Source organism: Myotis lucifugus, unplaced genomic scaffold, assembly GCF_000147115.1.
Source record: "Myotis lucifugus unplaced genomic scaffold, Myoluc2.0 scaffold_540, whole genome shotgun sequence".
NCBI classification, from domain to species: Eukaryota; Metazoa; Chordata; class Mammalia; order Chiroptera; family Vespertilionidae; genus Myotis; species Myotis lucifugus.
In genome coordinates this window covers 269,684-288,643 of record NW_005871588.1, presented here as the reverse complement: position 1 = coordinate 288,643, position 18,960 = coordinate 269,684, and the positions used below count along the sequence as shown (strand labels likewise).

Sequence of the window (18,960 nt, the reverse complement as noted above, 5' to 3'; positions counted from 1 at the left end):
AAATGTGGTTCAAACTAACTTTTGTTAGCGTCACAAACAGCACCCTGACAGGCCGGGGCCGGCATGGAGGCAGCACAGCAGGGCACCAGGCAGGTGCAGGCGGGAGCCGCGGGAACCCCAGGTGCTGTCACAGCGGAGGCGGCGCAGGATCTGGACCTCTGGACGGCAGGGCGAGGCCCAGGAGGCCGAGGTGGAGGCAGGGCTGCAGGTGCTGCTGCAGGCGCGGCCCCGAGGCAGCGTAGCCTGCTCAGCCCCGAACTCCGCTTCTCTGACACGGTCCTGACACAGGGCCCACGGCCCACCACCCACCAGCTGCTTTTCTAAAACGAGTGCTTTCCTTGAGGTCGTAGGGAGTCACGGGAGGAATGCCAGCATCTACTGCATCGATGCTCAAGGGAGTCCCTTGAACCCGAGATTACTTGCAAAATGGTGTTTGTAAACTTTTCTGGTGAAAAAGTCTATCAACTTTAGAATCACATACAGACCACTAGGGCTTAAAATCTTAGGAGCCACTTACTATATTTGTTTCAAAGTGTAGTTTTATCACTAAGAAAGCACCCAATACCAGCCCAGTAAGTACCACTTAATAAAATTTAAGTGATAATTAAAAAAAACCAGCCCGGCCGGCGTTGCTCGTGGTTGAGCGTCGACCTATGAACCAGGAGGTCACAGTTCAATTCCCTGTGTGGGGCGTGCAGGAGGCAGCCGATCGATGACTCTCTCTCATCATTGATGCTTCTCTCTCTCCCTTCCTCTCTGAAATCAATAAAAATATATTTAAACACACACACACACACACACACACACACACTCACACACACAGGCCCAGACTGTTGTTGGTGAACAGGTGCTTCTCTGACAGGAGACGAGAGGCTTTCTCTGGGGAGCAGGTCAGCTTCCAACCAGCAGGCCTGTCTCCAAATGACCTCAGCACATCCAGTTTCCAGGAACTCCATTTCCACAGCACCCCCCCCCCCTTTACTCCTGGTGGCGGTCCAAGACCCAGGGGTGGGGACGGCACCTGACTGGACAGCACCCATCCTTCCTCCGGCCTGGACTGTCCAGTGAAAGGACTGAAAGGCCCCATGAGCAGGCGCCCCCCGCATACATCCCATCCAACACGGGCCTCTGCGTACGGTAACGACAGTGACCAGCTGACAATGCGGACATTTTTCCTTCTTGTCCCTGTTGACCACACACTGGTCCTCACTGCATCCTGTCCCCTGCCTGCCACGCTCCAAACAGTGTTTCATGACACGTCACTGCCTGTCCATCCACTCAAGACTTTTGTCAGCAGCAGATAGGAAGGGGGGAGAAGAGGAGAGAAGGCAGGCTCCGCCCGGGCTCCAAACATCACAGGGAGGAGATCTGGACTGCACACGACACCACCAGGTCTCAGCCTCACCCATTACACAGCTTCGTTCCCAACAAGGCCCAGAAAGGCACGCGCTCTTACCAGAGTGCCCAGGAAGGTGCTGATGGTGCGTGCCGCCTGGCAGAGGGCGCCATACTCCTCGAGCAGCAGGGAGATGAACTGGTGGGCCTGCGGTGGGCCCTGCAGGCCAGACGGCGCCCGCACTCGCGCTGCAGCTGACAACTGCCGCAGGAGGCGGACCTTCATCTCCAGCACGTACTCTCGGGCTTGCTGCTCCAGCCGCTGGTACAGCTGGTAGGGGTCTCTCTCGCAAAGCCTGCACAGAGAAGGACAGTCACCACTCACCCGGGACCCCGCATCACCCCTCTAGCACCTTTTTATATCCATGAGCATCTTTCCTGAACCCTTTCCCCAGGAGCCCACCTGAAATGCCACCACCTTCTCACACCGGGAGAGATACATTCGTCCAAGGCAACAGAGGGAGACAAGCAGAAAGTGTCTGGAACTTTCCCACGTCATCCATAACAGCCAGAAAAAAATACATTTATTGAGACCTTACTCTGTGTCAGCACTAACTCATTTACCACTTGGTGGGCTGACTCTCACCTGCACTAACTCAGTCACCACCTGGTGGGCTGACTCTCATCTGCACTAACTCAGTCACCACCTGGTGGGCTGACTCACACCTGCACTAACTCAGTCACCACCTGGTGGGCTGACTCTCACCTGCACTAACTCAGTCACCACCTGGTGGGCTGACTCTCACCTGCACTAACTCAGTCACCACCTGGTGGGCTGACTGACACCTGCACTAACTCATTTACCCACCTGGTGGGCTGACTCACACCTGCACTAACTCAGTCACCACCTGATGGGCTGACTGACACCTGCACTAACTCAGTCACCTACCCACGTGGGCTCTCACATTACTGAACACTGAAGCCCACACAGACGGGGAAGGTGCTGAAGCCTACGGAGCCAGCAGGTGGCAGAGCAGACACAGCAGTGCGGAGGCGGCTGCCGGAGATGGGCCTTCTCCACCCTGGACCACTGAAGTGAAAACATAGGCGGCTGAAGACCAGTAATATGTTTGAATGCTGGTATGTTCACAGGTGAACAGAGTGACCCTAATGAGGTAATCTCAGGGTGGGGGGCGGCCACGGACTGCTTCTCCTTCCTGCCAGGAACGCCGTGCACAACCCAAAGGGGCTGGCGTTATTTTCAAAATCAGGGGAAACGTACAGACAGCATATCTCATTTAAATCATCCCACCAGGAAACCAATAAAAGCATAAAATAAAACTTGTAAGCTGAAGAGCAAGAAAAAATTAATGCATCCCCCGGCCCAGCCACAGTAAGTTAACACTGTCATGCACTGCTTTTCTGACTTGCTCTGCAGTATTTGGCGTCACTTTTCATCGTGTGCCTCTGAGGAGCCAGCAGATGGAAACCTAGGACACGGCAGCAGCAACCCCACATCCAGCTACACCCGGTCAGTGGAGTGGCCGCTGTGTTAGACACGAGCTGTACATACACGGCGCCTCACAGCTCCTGCACTTTATAGAGTGAATCCTTCCACCGCTGGGCACATTTGGTCAAAAGAGAAAAAGGTGAGTTATCGCCTACTCCACTTTATTTTTTTAAATATGTTTTTATTGATTTTTTTTAGAGAAAGAAGAAGGGAGAAGGAGAGAGAAACATTGATGTGAGAGAGAAACACTGATCGGTTGCCTCCCATACTCGCCCCAACAGGGGATCAACCAGGCGACCTAGGTATGTGCCCTGACCGGGAACCAAACCAGCGACCTTTTAGTGCACAGGACAATGTTCAACCAACTGAACCACACTGGCCAGGGCACCTATTCCACTTTATCCCACTTTAAAATGGCCACACCATCTAGGCTGTAAAAGACAAAGGCCACGTAAAATCCTGCAATGGAACATGTGACACCTTATACAAAATGTGGCTAGAACGCAGTAAAAACCACTGTGGATTAGTACACTCTGCAGAGATAAACTGATTTTTTAGCAGAATAATCCAGCACAGCGGTCGCCAACCAGAGGTCTGTGGACCATGGTAGTCCGTGAGGTCCGAAAGGTTGGCGACCACTGCTCTAGCAACCTGTCCGCTGAAACAGAATGTTTTTCATCTGCTAAAGAAAACCCACACAAGATTCGAGTGACACAGGGACAATCAAACGTACAGGTAGACTGGACACCTCCTTCTTAGCTATACATTTAATGAGCATGGCAAAATTAGTCACAAATTTCATCTTCTTTCCTTGCCATTGTTGATCTTATGAATGTAATGAGATGACCGTCGTACTTTGCAAATAGATCTTCTTAAAGTTATACACCGAGAGAAAGGAGGGTGCTGGAGATGTTGTCATCCACACGTACTTGCACTGCACTGCCCCGTGTGGTGGAGGCCATTCCGCCGTGCACACGCACACATGCAATGTGGTTGGTGGGCAGCAATTTAAGAAAAGAAAGGTGAGTGTCACGGGTGATGTGAGGAGGCCCCAAGACTTTAGATAGGGAGCCTCTTTGAGAAGCTGCCTGAAGACTAATGTGAATGACAGAAGGAGAAAAAAAAGAGAGAAACCCTGAAAAGGGAAGAACATGCCAGAGAGAGAAGAGCAAATGCAAGGCCCCAGGGCAGGAATGAAGGGTGTGGGACAGGCGAGGAGGCAGGAGGTGGCAGCAGAGCAGATCCCGCAGGATGCGAGGGCGGGAGAGGAGAGGGTCACCCCCGCCAGCGAGACAAGCCCTGGAAATGGGCCTCACAGACATCCCTCCTGACTCATCGGGATTCAAACACAAAGTGCTCTTGGACACGAAGACTAAGAATAACACAGTACATACAGCCGCATGGGGACGTGGACTTACCCAAGCCTAACAGTGGGTTTCACTATTAGATAACGTGCTTCCCAAACCTCAGCCACCCACAGGCCACGGTCCCATCTCTGCCAGACGTCCCTCCGCTACACTAGCTGCTGCATATTTTCTCTCAATTGCCTTTGATCTCACTTTAGGCTCTTCATAAGCCGGAAGTCACGGTTCTCATGTGCAGGTTGCCGAGATCTTCCTACCGCTCACTGGGAAACCTAACTGCAAAAACGGTACCTGGCCCCCCTGGAACCAGCTCAGCAACAGCGGGGTTCACAGGTCAAACCCCGAACACACCGGCGGAATCCATCCACCAGTCAGCACAGCCCACGGCCAACCACTACTCCCGTGTCCGGGATCAACTAAGGCACAGCAAGCAAGAGTTTATAAAACCCCCGAAGGTGCCGCATTCAAAACGTGAGAAAAAGAAACCAATATGAGAACCAATCCATGAAATGTATAACTCAAATTTATCACTTTTATTTGGAACATTTCAAAAAAGAGAGAAAAGATGCTAAGACTATAAGGAAAAATAAAAGTTAGGTCCACCTCAAATTCTGCATTGTCATGAGCATGGGGGTCTGAAGAGCAGACGCCACGTGTAAGCCACTGCCGTCTGAGACACCCACGGGCAGGCCTGGCCACAGCGCTGGCCACTCACGCGCAGTGCCTGCTCCCCGGCTGCCGTGCTGCACGGAGCCTGCGTGGACGGGACAGCTGCCCAATGTCTTCCTCAGGCTAGGCCAGTGCTCAGCAGCACCCAGCACAGGAAGTACTTAGTGTCAATCTCAACACGAGAAGTGGCGGAAGGGTGACTCCACTCCCACTATGTGGGCAGTAAGGGTTTCAGCAAACCAGAGCTTGTAACCTGACACAGAGGGCTCCCTCCTGCCAGCTGTCTGCTGAGTCCCCGCAGTGCACCCAGCCCCTGAGAGCACAGCTCCCTGGGCACCGGCGAGGAAGGACAAGACATAGGGGACACGTGTACCTATCCACGAGCTCCTTCACCCCCTCCTTATCGGGCACCAGGGACTGGTCTTGGTCGTCTGCCAACGGGGTCCCCGCCTGGCGGTAAATGCAGCGGACCATGTAGCGCACTTCAGACCAGTAGTTCTGCAGCTGCTGCGGCTCCCGGTCCGTCTCTGCCGAGATCTCTCTGTGAGGCAGCACAAGGCAGGGGGTCAGGGTCAGTCAGCACCACCCTCGCCATCCCCGACTCCATCACGGCCCTCCCGTCCACACCCACTTCCTTCCCCACTCCATCAGGCTCTGCTGTCGCTGCAGCAGGCTGGCACAGCCCCTGGGGTGCCCTTGGTCAGCCAGCCCCCGAGACCTCGTCTCTGGGAGACGTCGGCCCCCTCCCACAACAGGGATGGGGAATGCTGACCAGCCCCGCTCCCAGACCTCCACTGCCCGGGCCCATGAGGCAGCTCTCACCCCCACCATGGCCCAGCCCCAGTCCACTCCACTGACCCTGGGTTCCGATGACTGAGTCCTGGCTCCTGTCCCTCCTGAGGACTCGCTCCCTCCGGTCAGTCCTCAGGGGGGAAGGAGGGAGGAGCTTCACTCGCCCGGTCTCCCTCACCACCGCCCGGCCACTGGCTCCCTCTCAGGAGGGTGTGGCCTTTAGGAAGAAGCCGGTCCTGCCCAGCCCCAGCACCCACTCGGTGGCCCCCCACTCTCCTGCACGCCCACCGTACCTGCGCTCGCTGCAGGCCTCACAAGCACAAGACGTGTCGGAGGGCAGTGGCTGGGCGCCCAGAGCCAGCCTCCCGCCGCCTGCCTCCGCCGGGGACCCGCCCAGAGGGCCGTGGAGAAGGAAGTCCTGGCCCTGCTTGAAAGAGAGAACAGCACAGACTCATGTTTAAATGCTCATGCAAATTTCAAAAACATGCCTTTTAGAAAACACACAAAACCGAGACACTGGAACTTTCTGAACGGATGTTACACAGGACTTTTTCTCTCTGGCACCAAGGGCAGAGTCACATGGAGAAAACGCATGGTTCCTCCTCTTGTCACCCCTCAAGTCTGCCTGTCCCCGAGGGCTGGCGTCACTCCTCAGGCGGGTGGGAGGCACCCCGTGAAGCGGCGCTCCTGTTCTGCCCACCTGGCTGCAGCGCTCAGAACCACACGCGGGACCAGGGCCACCTCCTTCCTGGGCTCCTGAGCCACAGCCAGAGTGACTCCAAAGTGAGCCGGCATGGAGCTCCCGCGTGGAACCATCCACGCTGGGAACAAATGACCTTCCTGACCACGGGCTTCCAGGTTCCAATGCAGACGCTGCTCTAACCTCGCTGCACTCACCCCCTTTGCCTGGAGCGCGGACCCACTCAATCCTGAAGACAATTCTCTCTACCTGTCATGCCTCAGCGAAAAGATCAACACTTACTCAGGGAGCAGGCTGAGCCAGCCATCAACTACCTCTTCAACCCACCCTCCCAGCCCTGCTCTGTGAAGGGCGGGCCCTGCACACTGCTCCTTGGCCAGTGGCACCATGTCCAGCCTTGTCAGCAGAGGGTGCTGGAGGGGCACTGGGGGGCAGGTCTCCCCCTGGTTCCCTGCCTTTTCTCAGCTTGCTCCTGCTACCCAGGGGTGTGAGGGGGACCCCAGCGAGCCCACCAGCCGGGCCTGCAGTTCCTCAGCAGCCATTCTGCTGCCCGGGACCCTAACCACACCTTCTCCCCTCCCCATGCTTGAGTGGCTGCTCCCTGAATCCACCAAGACCCTTCTAAGTTCCTTTCACAGATCAGGGTAGTGAATTCTCTATGTAAGCGTGTCCCTGTCAAATGAGTGGTGTGGTGACCTCAATCACCTTTGCTGGCCTGCTCTCGCTGTGTTCCACACCAACAGCGCTGCCCGGCACACAGGACAGACTCGGAGCAGCAACCAAGAACCGGGACAGTAACGATTCCTGCTGACAAGGATGAGGTGAAGGCCTTATAAACAGGGCACAAGATGACGAGTAAGTCCTTAAGTGTGGACTCAGCTGATACAGATTTTAACTTCAGTTACTGCATTTGGTCCAAGGCCAATGCAGCTTAAAAGAATACAACAAAACCTGCCACTCAACGATGTAAAATGCACAAGGTCCAGCATCCAATAACAAAACCAAGAAGCAGGAAAATATGACACCTAACCAGGAGGGAAACCAATCAACAGAAACAGACCCCAAAATAACTGATGTGATGCTACCAAGAGACAAGGATCTGAAACTGGAGATTACAGATAAACTCCGTGTGTTCAAGAAAGTAGAGGGGAAGCATAAACACAGGGAGAGGAAGTGAAGGTGTAAAACGCAAGCAAAAGAACTTCTAGAGATGAAAAATATCCTAAAAGATCAGATGACCACTCTGGGTCATTCATCTCAGTCCAGGGATGGAGCTCCTGGTTGTTGAAACAGCCGTCCAGTCAATCAACAAATATCTCCTGAGCACCTCCCATGAGTGAGACCCTGCTCAAGGTGCTGGGGACATGGCCGCGAACAAGACACATCCTGGCCTCTTGGAGCTGATGTGCTGGTGGGTGAAAGTGTATTAGTTTCCTGCTGCTGCTGTAACAAATTACCACAAAGTTAGTAGCTTAAATAGAATAACACAAGTGTGTTGTGTTACCAAAAAAAAAAAAACACCTTAAAAGAAAAAATAAATAAGATAGACTTTAAGAGGTCAAACACAGTAGAGTATCAATAAACCTGAAGATAAGTGATAGAAATAATCCAAAATGAAGCACAGCAAGAATCAAGACTAAGAAAATTAACAAAGCATTTGAAAGAGAAAATTAAGATGTCTACCTCACAGGTCAGGGTGTCCCACATAAAAAGGGGATATATGAACTAGACAAAACACCAGAAAGGATGTAGCCGATGTGAACACCACCATCAGCCAATTTGATTTAACTAATAATATTCATAGTACTATCTTTCCAACAAGAGAACACAAATTCTTTCAAATGCACATGAAACATCAACCAAGATTAGCCAATAAAACAAATGTCAACAATTTTTAATAATTAAATCACATGAATAAGTTCACAAATTATAACAGAATTGAGCTAATAATCAATAACAAAAAGAGCGTCAAAAGGTACAAACTTCTAGTTTTAAAATGAGTAAGTCCTGGGGATGTAATGTACAGCATGGAGACTACAGTTAACAGGACTGTGTTGTGTGTAAAAGTTGCTAAGAGAATAGATCTTAAAAGTTCTCATTACAAGAAAAAGTAATTGTAACTGGGTGGTGATGGATGCCAAGCAGACTTACTGTCATGATCATTCTGCAATATATACAAATATCAAGTTGTTATGTTGTACACCTGAAACTCATATAATGTTGTATATCAATTGTACTTTAAGAAAAAAGAAGATATCTGGCATGGACACGCTCCCAGGAACAAACTGGTATTAAAACTAAAATACAGAAAAACTTCCTGAATAATCAATGGAAACCTCCCAGGAGAGAACCCTGATACTGGAGGACCGAAGGTGGAGACACATAGAGACTGGTAGGAGGGGTGGAGGGGCGGAGGGGCGAAAGGGCTGGCCGGGCACCCACAGACGGCACTGAAGTCCCAGAGAGATATATCAGCTGTGCGGGGTGCCACTGAGAACTCTGGGGTCTAATCCCCAAGCTGGGCCCCCCAGCAGAGAGCACCAGAACTGAGGAGGGTACCCGCATAACATCTAGCTGTGAAAAGCAGTGGGGTGCTGTCTGCCAGGGAGTGGCAGCTGAACATTGGGGCACCCTCTTAAAGGGCCAACACACAAAATTCCCTGTGGAGCCACCCACCTGGTGCTCTGGCAGAGGGAGGGTGAGGTGGACTGGAGCTGTGAGAGCAGAACCCAGGACAGGGGACTCGGGGGACAGAGCTCAGAAGGCAGACACCCCAAGTTTCCTGGTCTGAGTCATTCCCTCACACAGAGGAGGACATCTTTCCCGCACAGACATCTACCTTGCCTGGGGGGAAGACAGTGGACACACCCTAATGGAAAACACCTTGCCCTGAGGACACTTAAGAGATTAAAAGTAACAATTAGCCTCCAGGCAGAAGCAACTGCCCCACCCTATTGAAAAAACTCTCCCCACGGGGACAATTGCCCGGGGGCAATTCAAGTAGGCATCCTATCAGTCTGTTGGCAGAGCGGTCTCTGGAGGCTTTGAGTCTATGCCTGATCCAATTAGTCAGAAACAGCCTTTAACACTGTCCTGCACTAAAGATTGAGAGGTGTAGAGGATCCACCTAATATATAGTCACAAATCCAAACAAAAAGCCAAAATGATGAGACAAAGAAACAACCCTCACATGAAAAAACTAGAGAATTCTCCAGAAGAAGAGATAAATGAAGCAAGGATAAAAAATTTATCTGAATCAGAGTTCAGAGTAATGGTGGTAAAAATGCTCAACAGCATGAAAAAAGATATAGTAACTACAAAAAAAGAACAGTCTGAGATAAAGAATGACATAACACAAATAAAGAACACATTGGAAGGAATACACAGCAGATTAGGGAAAGCTGAGGATCTACTCAGTTAATTAGAAGACAGAGTTGGAAAATATCACTCAGAGAACTAAAAAGAAAAAACAAAAAACAGGACGACAGCTTAAGGGAGCTGTGGGACAATGTGAAATATAACAATATTAGAATAGCAGATGTGCCAGAAGAGGCAGAAAGGGAGAAAGCAATAGAGAAGGTGTTTGAAGAAATAATAGCAGAAAACTTACCTAACCTGAAAAAGTCACACAAGTTCAGGAGGCACAGAGAACCCCAAACAAGAAGAACCGAAACAGACCCATGCCCACACACATCATAATTAAAATGCCAAAAATTAAAAAGACAAAGAAGAATCTTAAAGGCAGCAAGAGAAAAGAAAACTGTTACCTACAAAGGAGTTCCCATAAGGCTGCACCTGATTTCTCATCAGAAACTCTACAGCAGAGGTCCTCAAACTTTTTAAACAGGGGGCCAGTTCACTGTCCCTCAGACATTCCACACATGCACACTGCGGGCCCGGGACGAGTCGGCTGCTAAGCAGGACAGGCAACGGTGGCAAAAACACCCGGCGGGCCGGATAAATGTTTTCGGTGGGCCGCAAGTGGCCCGTGGGCCTTAGTTTGAGGACGCCTGCTCTACAGGCTAGAAGGTAATGGCATGAAGTACTCAAGGTCATGGAAAGCAAGGATCTGAGACCAAGATTACTATCTCTAGCAAGGCTATCATTCGAAATAGACGGTCAAATAAAGAGCTTCCCAGACAAAAAAAAAAAAAAAAAAAAGGCTAAAAGAGTTCATTACCACCAAGCCAGCATTACAAGAAATGCTAAAGGGATTGCTGAAGAAGAAACAGAGAGACACCTAGGCATACAGAATTAAAATGGCAATAAATAAGCACCTATCAATAATAACCCTAAATGTAAATGGATTAAATGCTCCAATCAAAAGGCATAGGGTAGCTGAATGGATACAAAAATATGACCCAACTATACACTGTTTCTAGAGACCCACCTCAAAACAAAAGACATACACAGGATGAGAATGAAAGGATGAAAAAAAAAATCTCCATGCAAATGAAAAAGAAAAAAAAGCTGAAGTAGCAATACTCATATCCGACAAAATAGACTTTAAAATGAAGGCCATCACAAGAGACAACAAAGGTCACTACATAATAATAAAGGAATCGATATAACAAGAGGATATAACCCTGGTAAACCTATATGCACCCAACATAGGAGCACCTAACTATATAAAGAAACTTCGAAAGGACTTCAATGGAGAGATTGACAACAATACAGTCATAGTAGGGGACTTTAACACCCCTCTGACTTCACTGGATAGGTCTTCCAGACAAAAACTTAATAAGGAAACAGAGACTCTAAAGGACACACTGGATCAGATGGATTTAACTGACATTTATAGAACATTTCACCCCAATGAAGCAGAATATACATTCTTCTCAGGTACACATGGATCATTCACAAAGATAGACCACATGTTAGGACATAAAACAAGTCTCTACAAGTTCAAGAAGATTGAAATCATATCAAGCCTCTTCTCAGATCACAGTGGAATGAAATTAGAAATCAACTACACTAGCCCTGGCCGGTTTGGCTCAGTGGATAGAGCGTCAGCCTGAGGACTGAAGGGTCCCAGGTTCGATTCCAGTCAAGGGCATGTACCTTGGTTGCGGGCACATCCCCAGTGGGGGGTGTGCAGGAGGCAGCTGAATTGATGTTTCTATCTCATCGATGTTTCTAACTCTCTATCCCTCTCCCTTCCTCTCTGTAAAAAATCAATAAAATATATTTAAAAAAGAAAAAGAAAAAGAAATCAACTACACTAAAAACACCCCAAATCATTCAAACACATGGAGGCTAAATAGCATGTTATTAAACAATAAAAGGGTTACCAACGAGATCAAGAAAGAAATGAAAAACTTCCTGGAAATAAATGAAAATGAACATACAACAACCCAAAATCACTGGGACACAGGAAAAGCAGTCCTGATAGAGAAGTTCACAGCACTACAGGCATACCTCAGAAAACAAGAAAAATTAATAATGAACTATTTAACCCTACAATTTAAAGAACTAGAAAGAGAATAACAAGAAAAGCCCAGAGTAAGTAGAAGTAAGATTAGAGTGTTAGGGGCAAAAAAGGAATATTGGGGATGGGCTATGGTTGTGGGAAACATTAATCATGCTCTGTTAACCATGACTGCCTTGTGTTGCTTAAAGAAAGGACATTCTGACCTGGCTGGGAGTTGTACACCCTCAGGACCTGGGAGTCAACCTTGGAATGCGGTCCATTCTCATGGAAAGATTAACACCCTTCTTGCCCAAACAATGGAGTCCCACTCTAGCCTCCTACTTCCCCATGCCTGAAATCCCTACTTCCCCATGCCTATATTCCAATTTCCCTGTGTAATCTTTGTCCTACCCTACATAAGCAGCTGGCTTATGGGGGGCAGCAGAGCAGATTTTTGTGGATGATCTGCTGCTCTCCCATACTGCCGGCAGTATTGGAATAAACAGTTCTTTTCCGCGTGCATACGGTTTGTCGCTTCCCGCCGACCTGATTTCTGCCATAACAAGAGCAGAAATAAATTAGAGCCTAAAAAAAATCAATGAAACCATGAGCTGGTTCTTTGTAAGGATAAACAAAATTGATAAACCATTAGCCAGACTCATCAAGAAACAAAGAGAGAGGACCCAAATAAATAAAATCAAAAACAAAAGTGGAGAAGTAACTGACACCACAGAAATACAAAGGATTGTAAGAAAATGCTATGAACAGCTTTACGCCAATAAGCTGGACAATGCCAATGAAATAGACAAATTCCTAGAAAAATACAATCTCCCAAAACTAAATCAGAAAGAATCAAAAAACCTGAATAGGCCAATAACAATTGATGATATAGAAACAGTAATTAAAAAAACTCCCACCAAACAAAAGCACAGGTCCAGACGGCTTCACAGGGGAGTTTTACCAAACATTCAAAGAAGAACTAACACCTATCCTCCTCAAACTATTCCAGAAAATCCTAGAGGAAGGAACACTTCCAAACTCTTTTTATGAGGCCAGCATAATCCTACTTCCAAAACCAGATAAAGACACTACAAAGAAAGAGAATTACAGGCCAATATCCCTGATGAACATAGATGCTAAAATCCTCAAAAAATATTAGCAAATCGCATCCAGCAATATATTAAAAAGATATACACCATGATCAAGTGGGATTTACTCCAGGGATGCAGGGCTGGTACAGTATTTGCAAATCAATAAATGTGATAGATCACATAAACAAATTGAAAGACAAAAATCATATGATCACATCGATAGATGCAGAAAAAGCATTTGACACAATCCAACACCCATTTTTGATAAAAATTCTCGGCAAAGTGTGAATAGAGGGAGCATATCTCAACATGATCAAGGCCATATATGACAAACCTACAGCCAACATCATACTCCATGGGCAAAAACTAAAACCATTTCCCCTAAGAACAGGAACAGACAGGGATGCCTATTTTCACCACTCCTGTTTGACATAGTACTGGAAGTGCTAGCCATAGAGATCAGACAAGAAGAAGAAATAAAAGGCATCCAAATTGGAAAAGAAGTAAAACTCATTATTCACAGATGACATGATATTGTACATAGAAAACCCCAAAGACTCCATCAAAAAAACTACTAGACTTAAGAAATGAATTTGGCGATGTAGCAGGATACAAAATTAACACCCAGAAATCTATGGCTTTTTATACACCAATAATGAACTCACAGAAAGAGAAACTAAAAAAACAATCCTATTTACCATTGCACCAAAAAAATTAAGATACCTAGGAATAAACTTAACTAAGGAGGTAAACGACCTATACTTGGAAAACTACAGGACGTTGAAAAAGGAGATAGAGGAAGACATAAACAGATGAAAGGATATACCGTGTTCATGGATGGGTAGAATCAACATCATTAAAATGTCCATACTGAGGGAACCAAGATGGCGGCATAAGGTATAGACCTGTGCGTGCTGCCTCCCACAACAACATTGAAACTACCAACTATAAGACAAACAGCTATCATTCAGATCCATGGGAAAGCTGGCCCAGTGGAAGTTCTACAACTGGAAGGAAAGAAAGAAGAGCATTGAGACTGAGTAGGAGGTGCAGAGGCGCCAAGAACAGAGGTACGGAGTCGTGCGCCAGGCGGGCTGCAACTGGATGGGCGGTTTTTTTCAATCGGAAGGGGATACAAGCTCTCGAATCCACTGAGCTTGTTTGGGGTGGGATTCTGAGGTCCCAGACCCCTACGGGAAGAGGCGGGACTGCCTTGCAGCGGGTCGGAGAGCAAGGGTGGCTTTCTCACGGAGCTGCTCGCCGGCACTTGGGGATGCAGAGACGCGGAGTGGCGGAGAAGCGAGGAGTCTCGGAGACGCCATTGCTGTTTGCTCTGCCCTAGTGATTCTCTGAGACCCCGCCCTACTCAATTTACATCCCCACCCAAGCTGTGCCAGTGGCACAAAAGGAACCACCTGCGCTTTTGCAGCCTAACCCAACAAACTGCAGATTTCAACTCCTCGCATCCATAAGGGACACACTCAAGAAGCAGAATCAGGTTTGGAGGAAGCCGGAGCCGGACCCGGCTGGGCCAGCAACATGGAACCGCTGTACCAGCAAACGCACAAGCAGGTCCACCAGATCCAGTCTCACATGGGACGCCGGGAGACGGCAGACAAGCAGTCGGTGCACTTAGTAGAAAACGAAATCCAAGCAAGCATACCAGATACTCAGCCAGCTAGAACGCCTGGAGATTTTGTCCAGCAAGGAGCCTCCCAACAAAAGACAGAATGCCAAACTTCATGTTGACCAGTTAAAGTATGATGTCCAGCACCTGCAGACTGCTCTCAGAAACTTACAGCATTGGCGATACGCAAGGGAGCAGCAGGAGAGACAGCGAGAGGAGCTTCTGTCTCGCACCTTCACCCCCAACATGGAATGTGGCGCCCCCTGAGAGGCTGCGTGAGGCTGTGACGGCCCCTGTGAGGTTGCGACGGCCCCTGTGAGGCTGCGTGAGGCTGCAACGGCCCCTGCGAGGCTGCGACAGCCCCTGGGAAGCCGGCGGAACTACGCAAGCCACCCAGACGGCTTCGTCGATGGCCCACGAACCAGCACGCGGCCCCACGCACAACTATCACCAGAAGGGCGAGAGGGGTGACAGCAGCTGTAGTGTTGTATTCTCCTCACTTTTGGTAGCGAAATCCTCATTTTAAACATAAGAGGACACATTATTTTAAAAAGCCGTTACGTGGCTCCGTACCCTTTCTGAGTAGAGCGTGAACAAGTCGTGAGAGACCTTTCCGAACACAGGGACACCTTGCGGATGGAAATAGCTACATTTCCCATGTGTATGACCTTTGACCCGGCGACAAAAAGCGTACACCTATGGATGAGGACAGTGGGGGGGGGGGGATAAGGGCAGGGGAGGGTGGGAACTGGGTGGAGGGGAGCTATGGGGGGGAAAAAAGGGGAACAACTGTAATAATCTGAACAATAAAGATTTATTTAAAAAAAAAGAAAAAGAAAAAAAAAATGTCCATACTACCTAAAACAATCTATAGATTCAATGCAATCCCCATTAAGATGCCAACGGAATATTTCACAGACCTAGAACAAACTCTGCAAAAATTCATATGGAATAAAAAAAGACCCTGCAGCAATCCTGAGAGAGAAGAACAAAGTTGGAGGGATCACAATACCAGGTATCAAGCTATATTACAAAACCACGGTTCTCAAAACTGCCTGGTACGGGCACAAGAACAGACATATAGACCAATGGAACAGAACAGAGAACCCAGAAATCGACCCAAGCCATTATGCTCAATTAATATTTGACAAAGGAGGTAAGAGCATACAATGGAGTCAAGATAATCTCTTCAATAAATGGTGTTGGGAAAATTGGACAGATACATGCAAAAAAATGAAACTAGACCACCAACTTACACCATACACAAAAATAAACTCAAAATGGATAAAGGACTTAAACGTAAGACAGGAAATCATAAAAATCTTAGAAGAATCCATAGGCAGCAAAATCAGACATATGTCGTAGCAATGTCTTTACTGATACAGCTCCTAAGGCAAGGGAAACTAAGGAGAAAATAAATAAATAGGACTACATCAAAATAAAAAGCTTCTGCATAGCAAAAGAAACCATCAACAACACAACAAGAGAGCACACTGCATGGGAGAACACATTTGCCAATGTTATCTCCAATAAGGGTTTAATCTCCAAAATTTACAGGGAATTCATACAACTCAACAAAAGGCAATCCAATCAAAAAATGGGCAAAGGATCTAAATAGACACTTTTTGAAAGAGGACATCCAGAAGGCCGAGAGACATGAAAACACGCTCAGAGTCACTGATCATCTGAGAGATGCAAATCAAAACGACAATGAGGTACCATCTCACACCTGTCAGGATGGCTATCATCAACAAATCAACAGACGACAAGTGCTGGAGAGGATGTGGAGAAAAGGGAACGCTCGTGCACTGCTGGGGGGAATGCAGACTGGTGCAGCCACTGTGGAGAACAGTGTGGCATTTCCTCAAAAAATTAAAAATGGGACTCCCATTTGACCCAGTGATCCCACTTCTAGGAATATATCCCAAGAGATCAGAAACACCAATCAGAAAGGATATATGTACCCCTATGCCAGTGATGGCGAACCTATGACACACGTGTCAGAGGTGACATGCGAACTCATTTTTTTGGTTGATTTTTCTTTGTTAAATGGCACTTAAATATATAAATGAATATCAGAAATATAAGTCTTTGTTTTACTATGGTTGCAAATATCAAAAAATTTCTGTATGTGACATGGCACCAGAGTTAAGTTAGGGTTTTTCAAAATGCTGACAGGCCGAGCTCAAAAGGTTCGCCATCATTGCCCTATGCTCTCAGCAGCACAATTCACCATAGCTAAGATTTGGAAACAGCCCAAGTGCCCATCAGCAGGTGAGTAGATTAAAAAACTGTGGTACATCTACACAATGGAATTCTACACTGCAGTAAAAAAAGGAATTCTTACCATTTGCAACAGCATGGATGGACCTGAAGAGCATTATGTTAAGTGAAATAAGCCAGCCAGAGAAAGATAAATATCATATGACCTCACTCATTTGTGGAATATAATAAACAACATAAACTGATGAACAAAAATAGAGCCAGAGAAAAAAAATTTTAGAATATAATAGAAGTAATCCTGTTATCTGAAGATTTTTAATATTTCCTATAACTTTTGTGATATTATACTATGTTAGTACAGTTTTGGTAATATTATTATATTTAAAATATTTTTTCTTAAAATATTAATGTTTATTGTATTTTAAATCATATTTAAAATATTTTCTTGAAATGTTTATGGCATGTAACATTATATTTAAAATATTTTTTCCTGAAATATTAATGTTCATTGCACGTAACATATTTAAAGTCGTTTTTCTTGAAATATTAATGTTTATTGCATGTAAATGGCTAATTATTTTGTATCTACAATCTGGTAATAGATTTATTTTGTATATTGAAAAAGAAATAAATGAAAAAATAAAGGGAAAAAAGAAAAAGAAAAAAGGAGATATCCGAAAAATACTCCAAAATATTTGGAAGTTAAAAACAAACAAAAAAACAATTCTAAATAATCCATGGGTCAAGGAGGTCACGGTTCAATTTCCAGTCAGGGCACATGCCTGGGTTGTAGACTTGATCCCCAGTGGGGGGCAAGCAGGAGGCAGCCAATCAATGATTCTCTCTCGCCCAGCCAGTGTGACTCAGTGATTGAGCGTTGACCTATGGTTTGATCCCCGATTCCCGGTCAGGGCACATGCCCAGGGTTGCAGGCTCAATCCCCAGTGCGGGGCGTGCAGGAGATAGCTTTTTAATGATTCTCTTTCATCACTGATGTTTCTCTCTCTCTCTTCCTCTCCCTTCCTCTCTGAAATCAATAAAAAATATATATATTTTAGAAACATCAATGATGACAGAATTTTTATCTCTCCCTCTCCCTTCCTCTATGAAATCAATAAAAATGTTTTTAAAAAGCCATGGGTCAAAGAAAAATCATAAGGGAAATTATAAAATGTTTTGAGCAGAATGAAAGACAACGTATCAAAATTTTGGGAATGCAGCTATAGTAATGCTTAGATAGAATTTTATAAAATTAAACACGTGTGTCAGAAAAGAAGGACTCAAATCACTAATGTAAACTTCTATCTTAAGAAACCAAAAGAATAACAAATTAAATGTACAGTAGAAAAACAGAAATAATAAACTTAAGAGCAAAAATTAATGGAATAGAAAATATTAAATCAATTCAACCAAAATGTGGTTTTTTTAAAGAGCAATAAAAATGATAAACCTCTAGCCAGGTTGTCAGGGGGAAAAAAAAGAGAGAGAGACAAAACTCAACCAAAATATCAGGAATGAAAGGAGTGGGGGTAGTGTGCAATCACTACAGATCCCATAAATTGAAAGAGATAAACTTTATAAAATAAACTGAACTCCTATTCAAAACCATCCCAATAAAGCAACTCTGGGTCAAGACAGCGTCACCGGGGAAGCCTACCAAACATTTAAGCAGAAATCACAGGAATGCTACACAAACTTTTCACAGGAGAAGCAGAGGAGAGAATGCTTCCTAGTTCATTCTATGAGGTAATACTCTGACACCAAAACCACACAAAGATATTGTGTGACAAGAAACCTACAGACTAAGAAACCCCGTGAACAGAGATGCCATAATCCTTAAAACGTTAGCAAATCCAATAGAGCAACCTAGAGAAAGCATAACACATACATCACAACCAACTCTGGAGTATCCCAGGAATGCAACGTGCTTTCAACATTTAAAAACCACCATAACTAATTTTAACAAAAGCACCTCTATGATCATCTCCATAGATGTAGACAAAGTTTTACAAAATTAAATATCCATTCCTGATAAGACTCAGCAAACTAAAATCAGAAGTATACTTCTTCAACCTGATCTGCAAAAACCTACCACTAACATCACACTTAACAGTAAACGACTAAGTGCTTTCCCCCTAAGACTGGGAACAGGCAAGACTGTCTGCTCACACCACTCCTATTCAGCTTCATACTAGAGGTCCTAACCAATGTAACAAGGCAAGAAAAAGCAAAAGTCATA

At 46.4% G+C, this 18,960-nt stretch overlaps 1 protein-coding gene across 8 annotated transcripts in view; it reads right to left on the bottom strand.

Moving 5' to 3' along the window:
• Positions 1-18,960, bottom strand: part of FAM193A (family with sequence similarity 193 member A) — a 121,120-nt gene that overhangs the window by 37,987 nt on the left and 64,173 nt on the right. For 4 of the 8 annotated variants that reach the window (XM_023745395.1, XM_023745397.1, XM_023745396.1 and 1 more), the window contains 3 exons: positions 5,964-6,097; positions 5,252-5,419; positions 1,457-1,691 (listed from right to left, as the gene is read on the bottom strand). In XM_023745395.1, the coding sequence (XP_023601163.1) occupies positions 1,457-1,691; positions 5,252-5,419; positions 5,964-6,097 (537 nt within the window). Of the gene's footprint in view, positions 1-1,456; positions 1,692-5,251; positions 5,420-5,736; positions 5,930-5,963; positions 6,098-18,960 lie in introns of those variants that run through there. The other 4 variants (XM_014446469.1, XM_023745399.1, XM_023745398.1 and 1 more) reach the window with 4 other exon arrangements.